At 44.8% G+C, this 15,068-nt stretch overlaps 1 protein-coding gene across 1 annotated transcript in view; it reads right to left on the minus strand.

The window, feature by feature from the left end:
• LOC145413674 (glutamate receptor 1-like) overlaps positions 1 to 14,626 on the minus strand; it is a 279,310-nt gene extending 264,684 nt beyond the window's left edge. The window contains exons 1-2 of the mRNA XM_080283353.1: positions 14,602 to 14,626; positions 14,031 to 14,167 (exon numbers count right to left, since the gene is read on the minus strand). Coding sequence (XP_080139479.1) covers positions 14,031 to 14,167; positions 14,602 to 14,626 — 162 coding nt within the window. The remainder of the gene's footprint in view (positions 1 to 14,030; positions 14,168 to 14,601) is intronic.
• Between the last annotated feature and the right edge of the window lie 442 nt (positions 14,627 to 15,068).

Here is a 15,068-nt window from a genome sequence, read left to right on the forward strand (position 1 = left end):
CGATGGTGGTCACTTGACTAACAGGGACCCTCAGTGATCCACAGCCCATCACAGGTCGAAAGTAAGAGTAGTGACCGTTAACTCAGGGTTATCTGTGCAGATTCTAATCTGTGCTTACTGTATATTACCTCATTTGCTTTGGATAAATCGAAAAACGTATAATGATGTGACGTGATGCTATGTTAAGTTTACGGGGTGTCCTGTAGACACAAGGGGACTGCACAGTGTGGATGTTTAGGGGTGGTGCGGCAGCCTTGCCTGGCGCTTTTAAGGAAGGCAGCAGTCAATCAGGCCCTAGCTCCGTTCACTCCACTGAGACAGGGAACTCTCCCATGTGGGACAAGTACACAAGTTTCATCCTGAAGCAGTGACCCCTGGTACATTAAAAAAAATCCCGATGGTGGTCGCTTGACTAACAGGGACCCTCAGTGATCCACAGCCCATCACAGGTCGAAAGTAAGAGTAGTGACCGTTAACTCAGGGTTATCTGTGCAGATCCTAATCTGTGCTTATATTGCTTTGTTTGCACTGAATAAATTGAAAATGTAAAATAACGTGACGCAACACTATGTACGGGTACGTTGCTTACGGGGTGTCTTGTAGACAAAAGGGGCATGAATTTACATGTACCGTAGCTATAAAAGCAAGTTATTCGGACAGAGAAAGAGTCAGCTGAGGATTCTCATGCAAATACTTGTCTAATTTGTTTTTGAATGTCTCAATTGAGATACTGTTCACGGTATCTGAAGGTAATCTGTTCCAGATATTTACAACTCTGTTAAAGAAGAAGTATTTTGCTTCGTGGGATTGGAATCGCTTTCCCATAATTTTGCAGCCACTACTTCTGGTTTGACTCAACCGGTCTATATCAAAATATTTATTCATGTCTAAGTTGTCATATCCTTTCATGATTTTGAAAACTTCAGTAAGGTTCCCTCTTAACCTGCGCTTCGTTAGGCTAAAGAATTTAAGTTCTTCAAGGCGTTCCTCATATGGTTTGTTTCTAAGTCGTGGTATCATTTTAGTGATTCTTTGCTGAATTTTCTCAAATTTTTCAATGTCCTTTCTGTAGTACGGAGACCAGAATTTCACACAATACTCAAGATGGGGGCGCACTAGCGAGTTGTACAAGGCAAGTATGACTTTTTCCGATTTAAACTCGAAAGTTCTTCCAATAAAACCCACTAGCTTGTTTGCAATTTTAACCGCATCGGTACACTGCTTGCTTGGTTTTAGGTCATTTGATATTATCACACCAAGATCCTTTTCACTGTCTGTACTTGATAACTGAATATTGTTCATTTTGTAATTCGCATGGACATTGTTACTTCCAATATGAAGTACTTCACATTTTTCTGTGTTGAATTTCATTTGCCATTTTTCTGCCCAGCTTACTAAAGTATTAAGGTCATTTTGTAACTGCTGCCACTGTAATTTTGAAGTGACTTTACTGGTAATTTAAGTATCATCTGCAAATTTGGATACTTTACAATTTAGACCCTCATCAATATCATTTATCTATCTATCTATCTATTGCCAGACGCCTCAATCCCGTTTAGGGTGGCCACAAACAAATCGCCTCCAAGTCGCCCTGTCCCCCGCCATTTCACTCCCCTGCTCCTAACTCACACCCCCATCTCTCATATACCTCTCCACCCCATTCCTCCATCTCATCCTCGGCCTCCCCCTCCCTCTTCCCCCCTCCACCTCACTCACATACACTCTCATCGTCAGTCTTTCACCCTCCATCCTCTCCACATGGCCAAACCACCTCAGTGTGTTCCTCATAACGCTTCCTATCACATCCACATCCACACCACAACGCTCCTTTACATCCTCATTCGTCAGCCTGTCTCTCCATGTGACTCCACAGGCTCCTCTTAAATAACTCATTTCCACTGCTCTCACTCTTGACTTGTGTCCTTTCAACAACGTCCAAGCTTCACTTCCATACGTTAGAGTTGGTATCACAATATTGTCATGTAGTAACTTTTTCACTTCCATGCTCACTTCCCTGTTTCTTATCACTGCTTTCAAAGAACCAGCAACCTTTCTTCCCTGCTGTACCCTTTCAAGCACTTCACCATCCAAACCTCCATCCTTACTCATCACACTACCCAAGTACTTAAACGTACTCACATTTTCCAATTCCTCACCATCCAACCTCGCTATCCATTCACTGACTTCACCTCTCTCAAAGACCATCACTTTACTCTTCCCTACATTCACCTTCAGATTCCGTTTCTTACACATTCTCTCAAACTCATCCACCAAGCCTTGCAGCTCTCCTTCGTCTTCACTCAACAACACAGTGTCATCTGCAAACAACAGTACAGGGAGTTTCCAAACACTATCCTCTCTCACCAGGGCCACTCCAACATCCACTACCCTACCTTGTACCTCTTTTATTACCCCATCCATGTACAGATTGAACAACCATGGAGACATGACACATCCCTGTTTCAAACCAACTTTCAAAGAGAAAAGTTCACTTAGTTCACCATCCACACGCACTGCATCCTTCGCACCATCATACATACTCTTCACAGCATTCAATAACTTCCTATCTACTCCATATATTCTTAATATTTTCCACAATCCTTGTCTATCAACCCTGTCATATGCTTTCTCCAAATCCATGAAAGCCGCATACAACTTCTTTCCCTTCTCTAGAAACTTTTCCACTAAAGATCTAAGAATGAATATCTGATCTACACAACCTCTTCCCTTCCTAAAGCCTCCCTGTTCTTCTCCAACTAATTCCTCTGTTCTTTCTCTAACTCTGTCAATAAGTATCCTACCATACACTTTTCCTATTATACTAAGAGGACAAATGCCCCTATGATTACCACACACTTCTTTTTCCCCTTTTCCTTTGTACAAGGGAATAATTATACCTGACTTCCAATCCTCCGGGACTCTACCTTCCTCCCAGGCCAATCTGCACATGTTCCACATCCATTCTACTACTATCTCTCCCCCATGCTTCAGCATTTCACCACACACTCCATCAGTTCCTGGGGCTTTCCCCGATTTAACTTTCTTCATTTATATATATAATAAAAAGTATCGGTCCAAGTACTGAGCCTTGGGGAACGCCGCTGATCACATTACGCCATTTGGATTCCTTACCGTTTATCACAACTCGCTGTTTTCGGTCTGAAAGCCAGTCTTGTAACCATTTTTGCGTATTTCCTTTTATTCCATGTGCTTCTATTTTTCTCATGAGACGCTTGTGAGGGACAGTGTCAAATGCTTTCTGAAAGTCGAGGTAAATTATATCTACTGCTCTTGAATCATCGTATGATTTGTAAACATCATGGAAGAAGTCCAGTAAGTTAGTTAAGCATGAACGACGATGTCTGAATCCATGCTGCGAGTCTTTAATTATATTATTTTCTTCTAGATAATTAACTATTTTATCTCTTATAATTTTTTCTACTGATGTTAAGCTGATTGGTCTGTAATTTCCTGGGTGCGACTCATTTCCTTTTTTGAAAACTGATGTTACATTTGCTAGTTTCCATTCGCATGGAACTTTCCCAGTACTTAATGAGTTATTGAATAAGACAGAGAGTGGCAGCAGTAACTCATGTTTTGCTTCTTTGAGAATTCTCGGTGATATTTTATCGGGGCCAGGGGTTTTGTTTATGTTCGTACTATTTATGGCTGAAAGGATATCGTTATTATGGATAGCATAGTTACTAAGGACTGTGCTATTTGCTTGGTTTGTGGGTAACAGTAGGTTTCTGGTGGTGTTTTCTACTGTAAAAACAGACGCAAAGTAATCGTTAAGAATGTTTGCCATTTCAACCTCATTTTCAGTGTGTTTGCCATTGTTTGTTTCTAGAGGACCTATTGATGTAGTCATAACCTTTTTCTTTCTAATGTAACTGTAAAATTCTTTAGGAAAGATTATGAAGAAGGATGGGGAGGATGAGGAAGAATGCGGGTGAGGAGGAGGAAGGGAAAGAAAAAAAAAGTGAGGGCAAAGCGAGGAGAAGGAGAAATAAAAATGATTAATTACGGAGTGTGGTGGAAGGAGGGAAAAGGAGACAAGAAGCGGATGTTTGTGGCAGGGGAAGTGCGGGGAGGGATGATGTGGCGGAGGGGAAGGAGGGAATGGGAAGGGGGAAGAAGAGGGGAAGGAGGAAGGGGAAGACGGGGGAAGGGAGGGGGGGATAAAAAAGGGAGAGGGGGAAGAAGGGAAGGGGAGGGGGAAGAAGGGAAGGGGGAGGGGGAAGAAGAAGGGAGGGGGAGGGAGGGGGAAGAAGAGAAGGGAAGAGTGAAAGAAGAGAGGAAGGGGGATGGGGAACAAGAAGGGAAGGGGAAGAAGAAGGGAAGTGAGAGGAGGAAGAACAATGGAAGGGGGAGAGGGAAGAAGAAGGGAAGGGGGAGGGGGAAGAGGAATGGAAGGGGAGGGGGAAGTAGGGAAGGGGAGGGGGAAGAAAGGAAGGGGGAGAGGGAAGAAGGGAAGGGGAAGGGGGAAGAAGCGAAGGGAGAGGGGGAAGTAGGGAAAGGGAGGAGGAAGAAGGGAAGGGAGAGGGGGAAGAAGAAGGGAAGGGAGAGGGGGAAGAAGAAGAAGGGAAGGGAAAGAAGGGGAGGGGGAAGAAGGGGAGAGGGAAGAAGGGAAGGGGAAGGAGGAAAAAGAGGGGAAGGGAGAGGGTGAAGAAGGAAACGGGAGCGGAGGAGGAAGAGGAGAAGCGGAGGAGGGAAAAGAGGAGAAGCGGAGGAGGGAAAAGAGGGGAAGGAAGTGAGGGAAGAAGAAGGGAAGGGGAGGGAAAAAGAAGAAGGGAAGGGGAGGGAAGGAGAAGAAGGGAAGGGGAGGGGGAAGAAGAAGAAGAAGAAGAAGGGAAGGGGAGGGGAAGAAGAAGAAGAAGAAGAAGAAGGGAAGGGAAGGGAAGGGAAGGGAAGGGAAGGGAAGAAGATGAAGGGAAGGGAAGGGGAAGGGGGAAGAAGAAGAAGGGAAGGGAAGGGAAGAAGATGAAGGGAAGGGAAGGGGAAGGAGGAAGAAGAAGAAGAAGAAGAAGGAGAACAGGGGAAGGGAAGGGGGAGGAAATGGATGGGGAGGGTGAAAGAGAAGAGGAAGTGAGAAGGGGGGAACAAGAAGGGAGAGAGGATGGGAAAAAGAGGGGAAGGAAGTGGGGGAAGAAGAGGGGAAGGGGGAGGGTGGAAGAAGAAGGGAAGGGGGAGGGTGGAAGAAGAAGGGAAGGGGGAGGGGGAAGAAGAAGGGAAGGGGGAGGGTGGAAGAAAGGGCATGGGAGTGAGGGAAGCAAGAGGAGGACGGTATGGGGAGGAGGAGGAGGAGAGATGGAGGAAGGGGAAGGGCCAGAGGGTTAGTGGAAGCGAGAGGGAAGGGAGGGTATGTGGGGAGAGAGGGAAAGGGAGTTGAGGGAGGGAATAAGGAAGGAGACTTGAGGGGAGGGAGAGAGAGTGATAAAGAGACAGACAGAGAGAAGTGTGAGGGAGAACAAAGAAGTGTGAGGGAAGAGAAAGGGAGGCAGGTTCAGCGAAGGGAGAATGAAGGGAGGTTAGGGAAGGGGACAAGGATGGAGAGGTGGGGATGGGGAGAGAAAGACATGTGAAAGAAGAAAGAGGTGTGAGGGAGGAGAAAGGGAGGCAGGTGCAGGGAAGGGAGAAAGCAGTGTTACGGGAGGGGACAAGGAAGGAGAGGTGGGGGAGGGGGAGAGAAAGACGTGTGAAGGAGTGAGAAAGAGGTGTGAGGGAGGGGAAAGGGAAGATGGGGTGAGGGAGGAGAGAGGAAGCGGAAGGGGAGGGGAGGGGGAAGAGACAGGGGTGGGGGAAGTGACGGGGGAGGGGAGAGAAATAAGACAGGGTGAAATGAAGGACAAGGAGGGGAGAGGGAGGGGAGGGGGGAGAAGAGGAAAGAGGAGGGGTAAGGAGGGTGTGATGGAAGGAGGGAAGAGGAAGGGTTGAAGGTGAGAGAGAGAAAGAGAGGGAGAGGGGAAAGAAGAAAGGTGAAGCGAGAAGGGAGGAGATTTAAGAAGGGGTGTAAGAGGCGAGGGGTAGGGGGGAAACGGAGGTGGGGTGAAACGGAGCCCCCCTCCCCCCCCCGTTAAAGCCTAATGCCTTTCACGTACGGTTGAGTGCCGGAGAGTGGCCACCTGGGGACTGGAAGAAGAAGAAGAAGAAGAAGAAGAAGGAGAAGAAGACTACGACGACGACAACGAAGAATAAGAAGAATAAGAGGAAGAAGAAGAAAAGATGAAGAAGAAAAAGAAGAAAGAAGAAAAAGAAGAAGAAAAAGGAAAGAAGAAGAAGAAGAAGAAGAAGAAGAGGAGGAGGAGGAGGAGGAGGAGGAGGAAGAAGGAAAGAAAGAAAAAAGAAACGAAAAGGAAAAAAAATACTCTACGGGAAAGCAGTAGGTCATTTCAAAGAGTTGGTGGACGTGAGAGAGAGAGAGAGAGAGAGAGAGAGAGAGAGAGAGAGGGGGGGGGAGGTGTAATGGGAGGGAAGTCAGAGAGAGAGAGAGACAGTGGCAGAAAGAGAAGTGAGAGGGAGGAGGAAGAGTAGGTGAGGGTGGATGAGGGAAAGTGGGAGGAAAATGAGGAAAGTCGGAGAGACTTGAGGAGGGGGAGTGCCAGGGAAATGAGAGGGGAGAGTGGGAAAGGCTTGGGGGAGAGGAAGTGGGGGAGGCTAGAAGAGGGGGAAGTAGGAAGAAGAGGGGGAGGGTGGGAGAGGGTGAAGAAAGAGGAAATGGAATGGAAATTACTGGGAGAGTGGGGGTACTAAAGAAAGCAAACAGCAATAGACCCACTGATCCTTTCGAGGTGGAGGTGTGTGTGTGTGTGAGAGAGAGAGAGAGAGAGAGAGAGAGAGAGAGAGAGAGAGAGACTTGGTTTGAGATAAAAACTATGCTATCTATGAAAGACAAAAATAGGAATGCAAGAAGGTTCTCCCTCCCATCCACATACCAAACCCTCCATCCAAAACCGGCAGGAAATAATAAGAAAGACCACTACGAAGCAGAGAAAAGCTGTCACTGAAACCTTCACTGGAATGGATGAAAGGAACCCACAATTTCATAGTATTTTAAGCTGAAAGGGTAACACATCCTGTCAGTAAATGGAATAAGTCGATACTGTTCTGTGGTTACTGGTACGCAGTCCATGCTTTGAACATCATGAATGAAGTGAGAAGGAAATGACAGGGACAGAGGAAGAGGAGGTGGGGGAGTGGGAAGAGGGAGTGAGGGACGGAGAGGGGAAGGATTAAGGTGGGTGGCTGTAATGAACTAAGTAGCAAATTTAGTGTTGGCGCAAGAGGTAAGGTGACACTGTTTATTAAGACACTAACAGGCTGCAGGGTCTACGAAGGTGCACGAGTTAAGGAGGTTTAGGGAGGCACTACGTAAAGGAGCTATAAGAGATGACGGTGGAGGGGAGGGGGTTGTTTCTCACGGTTTTTGCTCCTTCCAGACGATTTTACCTTGCTCAGAAGACGCTTTCCGGATTAAAGAGGTTAGAACAGCATTAATTAACCCGTCCTCTATAAGAGATCTACCCTAAACTTAACTTGGCGTCTCACTTAACCATGACCTCAGCTGGACCTCTCATGTCAGATCACTTGCTAAAACCGCCTCAAAGAAACCTGGATTATTGTACAGAGTCCGTAACTTCTTCGCTGATGAGCAGTTAGTTATAATTTATAAGAGTCATGTGCGCTCTCAGCTTCAATATTGCTCACCCTTGAGGAATGGATGTGGAGAGGTTGCATTAAAACAACTAAACAAAATTCAGAACAAAGCTGTTAGAATCATTTAACAACCCTGCCATTACAAATAAACTACCTCCCCTGCATGTAAGAAGGAATGTTGCCTCCCTGGCATTATTTTACAGATATTTTTTTGACAAATGCTCAGACGAAGCTGCGTCCATGGTGCCACCTCTCCATGCCTTCCCTCGTGCTACACGGGCATCTGGTAGCGCTCATGACTGGAATGTCACTCAGCCATATTGCAGAACTTCTGCCTATCAGAATTCTTTCATTCCCCGAACTGCATCTCTCTGGAACTCGCTTCCCCAGAGTTGTTTCCCTCCAAATTTTAGCCTACAGCTGTTCAAGTCTAACTGTTACAGATATTTTATGAACAGAGGACACCAGTAATCTGGTGTATGGATTATTTTTTTTATTCATTTGTTTTTCCTTCTTCTGTTCAGTTATTAAAAAAAAAAAATCAGTGTCTAAAAAAGGTAAAATTACAGGGTGGTACATATATAACGCTGCACTTCCTCTTGACCTGGCGATTTCCCGTGTGTTGTGGCTACATCAGTGTTATCAATACCTACCCGGCATCAATTATTCACTTCCTACTCCCACTGCCACAATCACGCCCACACTAGCCGACTGAGCCATCCCCACAACACAATGCCACGTCACTTTCTAGTATAGAGTTATATATTACAGGTCACTCCATCCATTGTATTAAAAAAAACAAATCGTACAGACGGGTTCAGTGTCAGAGTTGCTTTTAACAGGTGAATATTTATTGAAAGTAAACAAACAAACCCCTTCAAGCCGATGACGTACTTTTAAAATCGTCTGGCTTTAGTTGGCTTGAAATACTAAAATTATCTCGGCCATAAGAAGGCTAATGGTAATGGTAAATAACTCTACGGCTCCTATGACTCACTCTCACCTGAACAGAATATACTCACGTTGACTGGCACAGAAGATAAAGTTGTTCCCACCATGACGAGGCTTATGGAAAAGTTAGGCTAAACAGGTAAAATATGTAAAGCTCCAAGAAAGACAAGAGAAGACTGAATCTGAGAAAGCGAGTGATCCAAAAGGATTATTATTAAAGACTGAGATGGTCTGGACATATTGAGAGAATGAAGGATGGCAGGGGTGCGGAAGGTGAGAAGTGTGAACGTCAAGGGTACGGATGCGAGAGGCAGACCGAAAAAAGATCTAGGATGAGGTCATGGTGTGTGACCTCAGGGATAAGGGACTGAATAGGGTGGCTGCCAGAGTTTGACCAGCGTGGAGAGCAGCCATTAGGTGACCAAGACCGACGCATGTTACTGTCTGTGGCATTGACCTTTGACCTACTGGTTTCATAAACAACAACTCAGCACCGTGGTTGGCCCTAACACTTCCAGGTTTGGCTAAAATAAGATACAAACTGCTTCGTTTGTTCATAAGTAGACGGACACACCCACAGCATGCAAAATTTGACATCCGCTCTCGCTTTGAGTGCAAGGATGTACTCATATAAATAGTAAGCGGCAGAAATGAAGAAGGTAGATACACACAAAACGAAAAAATACAAGGAAAGGGAAAGTTCTGGAATAAGACGGGAGGAAGGAAGGAGAAAGTAAGGGAGCAAAGAGGAAAGCGAGGTGAGGGAAGGGCGGAGCCTCAGGGGATGTTGGGCTAAGGTCAAGGAGGAGATATGGGAGGAAAAAGGGAAGGAAGGTGCAGGGGAGAGGCTGTGAATGAGGATAAGGGAGGAGGGATATGGGGGGGAGAAGAAGATGGCGAAAGAGGGGAGAGGGGAGGAAAGAGGGAGAAGGAGAAGAAAAGGAGGAGCAGGGAGGAAAGGGGGAGAAGGAAGAAAAGGGGGAGAAGGGAGGAAAGGGGGAGGAAGAGGAAAGGCGGAGAAAGAGCAAAGGGAGAGAAGGGAGGAAAAAGGGAGACGAAAGGAAAGGGCATGTGAATGGAGGGGAGATGGAAGGGTAAATGAAGAAAGAAGGGGGAGAAGGAATGCTACAGACGTGGAGGCCTAACTCTGCTCTCGTCAACACAGCCTCGGGGAGGAAGAGAGGGGAGAGGGAACGAAGGAGAAGTACGGGAGGGAAGATGCCGCGGAGAAGAGGGAAGGAACCGTAAAAATATTATTGTCAATATTTGAAAACAGTTGATATTTATGTCACAGCAGAAAAGAAATACTGTATCGCTTTTAATGAGAAGAAAACTGGTTATCAGAATTTCCATACAAAGTAATTACATTTCTTATTTCTATTTACTACACTCGGCTTAATACTGACTTCTTCGATCCGGTCACAGGTTGTACTGATTCCTGCTGCTTCAGAGACGATTTCATTCATTTTTGCCGAGACCTAATGTAATGAGAGTGAACAAACAAACGAAGAGAAAAAAGGGAGAGGGCGAATGAAAGGAATGAATGGATATTAATTACATTTTTGATGACGTCTCTTCTTCTTCAGCCAGAGATATTGTTGGGGGTCGTGTGGGGAGGGGGAAGGAAGGGTAGGGGTGAGAGGGGATAGGGCAGGGGGTGGAGGAGAGGCAAGTGAGATATTGGGGGAGAGAGAGCGTGACAGGGGGATGAGAGAGGGTTAGGGGAGTTAGGGGTGGGAATGAGAATATTTGCAGGAGCTAAAGGGGCAAGCAGCAGTGAGGGGAACAGGGCTGGGGTGGAGACAAGACACTTCATCTTGCTTAGGGGACACAAATATTGATACTTTTAGACAAAGAAGAAGAACGGTAGTCGTCTGAAACAGAATATATAGAACGATCAGAACGGAAACAAGGCGCTCAAAGACATCCACACACTCTGCACCGGTATACAAAACTTTTATTCCCCATTAGCAAGTACCAAAGCATCATCTACATACATCAGGTACTGGACACTCCCTCCTTCACGATTCATTACTATTAACATCTTTCCCTTCATAACTCGAGTTTTTCCTCTCTCATAACCCCATCCATATATATATTCAATTGCCATGAGGACATAACACAAGCCTATCTTATATTAACACATATTAAGCCACTCAGACGCCCACTTACCCCTCCACAAGCCTCTCTGTCATCACAACTCTTGACAGCATTCAACAGCTTACCATCCATACCATACACATGCAAAACCTTCCATAATCTCTCACTGTTGACACTTTTGTATATTTTCCCCATATCCATAAATGACACAAACTAACCACCAACTACAAATTTACCTGCTCGGTCCTCAGGTCCATTTCACTGCCCTGCTCCCAGCTCACACTCTCCCCTCACATATACCTCTCCACTCAATCCCTCCATCTCATCCTTAGCCTCCCCTTCCCTCTACCCCTTTCCACCTCACTCACATACACTCTCCTCGTTAGTCTTTCGCTCTCCATCCTCTCCACATGGCCAAACCACCTCAGTGTATTTCTCCTAACGCTTTCTATTACATCCACATCCACACCACAACACTCCTTCACTTCCTCATTTGTCAGTCTGTCTCTCCACGTAACTCCACATGCTCATCTCAGATAACTCATTTCCATTGCTTTCACTCTTGACTTGTGTCCTTCCAACAAGGTCCAAGCTTCGCTTGTATACGTTAAAGTTGGTACAGGTGCTCCAATACTGTCATGCAGCGACTTTTTAAAATTCCATGCTCACTTCCCTGTTTCTTATCACTGCTTTCAAAGAATCAGCAACCTTTCTTCCTTGTTGTACCCTATCAAGCACTGCACCCTCCAAACTTCCATCCTCATCATGATACACATTTATTTAAATGCACTCACATTGTTCATTTCCTCCTCATCCAGCCTCACTGTACATCCAGTGACTTCATTTCTCTCGAAGACGATAACTTTACTCTTCCCGAAATTCACCTTTAGATTCAGTTTCTTACACACTCTTCCAAACTCATTCACCAAGCCTTACAGTTCCCCTTCGTCTTCACTTAACAATACAATATCATCTGCAAACAACAGAAAAGGCAGTTTCCAAACGCCGCCCTCTTTCATTAGGTGCATTTATGCTCACTAATTAATATACAGATGTCCAGGTGTGGTTGAAGGTGTCACCGGCTGGCATCTGATATTCACATGATCGATGTCCCTCATTCCCCTCTTCCTCCTCCTCTACCCTCATTCCTCCGCATCCTCTTTCCACTCCCTCTTCTTCTCCTCATACTTCTTTCATTCTTCCTTCTCTTTCCCTCCTTCTCCAGTTTTTCCTCCCACCTTCTCTTTCCCAGTCTCATTCCTAGTTCAGTATACGTATATATATTGCCTTTCCTTTTTTAACCCCAACCCTAATAAAGAAACACAGAATAGAATAGAATATGTAAATTACTTGATAAACAGTGCAGAATATCCATGCTATAAAAATGTACCAATCAAACTATGACCTTCTCCTTCCTCTTCACGTTCATCATGAGCATCATCGCTTCTTTATAACGTCCTCTCCGTCTCCTCCTGCTCCTCCTTCCTAATCCCTCTCGTCCTTTCCATTCCTTTTTCTCTTCCTTCCTCTTCCTCCCTTTCCCCTTTAACTAAATTCTCCCTTTCCCCAAAAATTATTAATGAAATATTCACCTCTAACTCCTGTTCTTTCATCTTGCTCCACCGTCTCCATCATATTCCCCTCTTTCCACTTTCACCCGTACTCACCCCAACATCCCCGTCATCACCACGTAGCGATGGTGCCGACATGCCCAGCAGCCCTAACAAACACCTTTAGGACTCCCAAACACAAGGCGTTTTAAGCCTTTACAGGCTTCTGTCCTTTGTCTTTGAGCGTTGCTGTTTCCAACGTCACCACCTAAGTAGCTAAAACATAAACATACACAGTAATTAGCCAAACTTCCGATTCTCCATATTCTTTTTTCGTTCTTCAAATGGTTTGTCTCTAACATAACACAAGTAATGGCTTTTTCCTTTGCAGAGAACCTTCAATCTCCAGCAGGTATGGTCTTAAAAGACGGATTCTTCGCACCTTCCGTAAATTCAGGGACAGAAGTATTGATGTACATTTTACTTCAATATAGGCAAGGCCCCGCTTACCGTGCACAGGTACTTTAACCAAAAGCCCTCGTTCTTTTCCTTATTTATTTTAATCAAGGCAACTAATATAAAATCCATTTGACAAAAGAGTATGAAGATGTAGTAGGGATAGCTCAGGGCAAAAAAAAAAGAAAGAAAAAGAAAGAAGGAAAGAAAAGAAAAAGAAATCACAGGAGACAGATCGAGACAGTATAAGCACATGTAAGCCAATCTCTACATTATACTATCATTTTCTCTCTGCAATATAAATACCACTGCGGTGTAGCAGTTATATAAGTGTACGAGCACTCTAGAGGAAAAGTGCTGTGGATATTATGATATTACTATTCCTTTACCATGCAATATATCAAATATAAAAAGACACGATTTTTCATGTGCTAATACTGCCTCCACTTGCTTCTCTCTCTCTCTCTCTCTCTCTCTCTCTCTCTCTCTCTCTCTCTCTCTCTCTCTCTTCAGTGCCGTCACTTCACATTCATACTTTTTTATGAAATATATCATCATAATACATAAAACTGTATAATAAACTTCGCTATAAATATAATCTTTAGGTACTTACATCATCTGGGTATTAAGTCGCAGTAAATGCAAGCTGGAAGGTGTTGACATAAGAATAATGAGTACCGTAACCATGTTCCTCAACTTCTCCTTCACATCACCTCCTCTCTTCATCCATCGTCATATTCTTACCAATTCTCCTCCCTCCCCCACTTCTTCCCTCCATCTTCTCTTCCTTCTTTCTCTACCTTGTAATGTCCTTCATATCCTCTACTACAACTCTACCTATTTCTGTTCTCCTTGTCTTCCATTTTCTCCTCCTTCTTTCTCTACCTTTCGTCCTTCATAGCCTCTACTACACTTCTACCTCTTCCCTTCTCCTTCTCTCTTCCATTTTCTCTTCCTTCTTTTCTCAATCCTTTCCTGCTTCATATCCCCCTCCACTTCTACCTCTTTCCTCCTCCTTCTCTTTCCCCCCATTCCCAATCCCAGCCCCACCCTAAGATCACCTCACTCCCAGCACACAAATATAAACAAAGATATTCATAGTCTTAACAGTTCTCCCTCCTCTTCCACTTCTTCCCCTCCAGTTTCTCTTCCTTCTTTCTCAACCCTTTCCTGCTTCATATCCCCTCCCACTTCTTACCTCTTTCCCTCCTCCTTCTCTTCCCCCTTTCCATTCCCAGCCCCATCTTCACCTTCCCCCAGCACACAATATAAACATAATTCAATACACAGGTAAATAAGTAATACAGGTAATTTCACATTTTCCGGGAACCAGGGCGTAACGAAGGGCATCTGGAAGGTGTTGGCGTAGGAGTGGAGCTGCAGTATCGAAGCCTGTCGTGGGGCTGGACCATCTCCGACCATCGCCCACACAGGCCGCGAGAACTGACGGCAGACTGGGAGAGAGAGAGGAAAACCAGGAAGTGAGAATCATCATCATCATCAGTATCTTCCCCATGATCTATCACATCATCAGTATAACCATCATCATCATCATCAGTATCACCGTCATCAACATCAGTACCATAATCATAATCATCATTATCATCAGTATCACCTCATCATCAGCATCATCATCATCACCACCACCATCACCACCATCATCATCACTAATACCATCACCACCATCACTATCATCATTCATCACCATCATCATAACCTTCTTTTCCGACTCAAGGATGGGGCGAGGATAGTAACCAGAAAGCAAGGAAGGATAAAACAGGAAAAAAAAAGGTGAAACGTAGAGGCGGTAGGAGAGATCAGGAGCCAAAAAAATAAAATAAAATAATAATAATAATAATAATGCAGATGTCTGAACCCACTGACTAACACGAGACCCAAATTCTGGATCGCATCTGGGCAGGTCAAAGTACTGACCCAATAATTACACACTCCTCCTTATCTTACCCCCTATCTACCTTCTTCAACCTTATCATTTCCCTCTCTGGGCCTTGATCTTCTAGGGATACATAGACGGTGTCTTAGCCCCTACTCTTTTTCGATTTATTTTTCCATATCACTCTTTAATATTTCTTCCCTTGTAAGATCCATTATTAATATCGGTTTTTAATATCGATATTGCTTGCACTAGTAGCATACCTGGGGATTTTGAGGGAATACGTGCTGAAAAAAAATCGCTAAGGAAAACGTGTTACGGGATATCCAAGGCCATAACTTAGGAATGATGCTCTAGTTTCTTTCTTCGTCGTGAGTGAACAGGAACTTAACTCACCATATTCGGGTTGTTGACAGTTCTCTCTCTCTCTCTCTCTCAATCAATCAACTAACAAAATGTGT

The sequence above is a fragment of the Coenobita brevimanus genome, chromosome 1 (genome assembly GCF_032717465.1).
Source record: "Coenobita brevimanus isolate Jiangsu-jjx chromosome 1, ASM3271746v2, whole genome shotgun sequence".
NCBI classification, from domain to species: domain Eukaryota; kingdom Metazoa; phylum Arthropoda; class Malacostraca; order Decapoda; family Coenobitidae; genus Coenobita; species Coenobita brevimanus.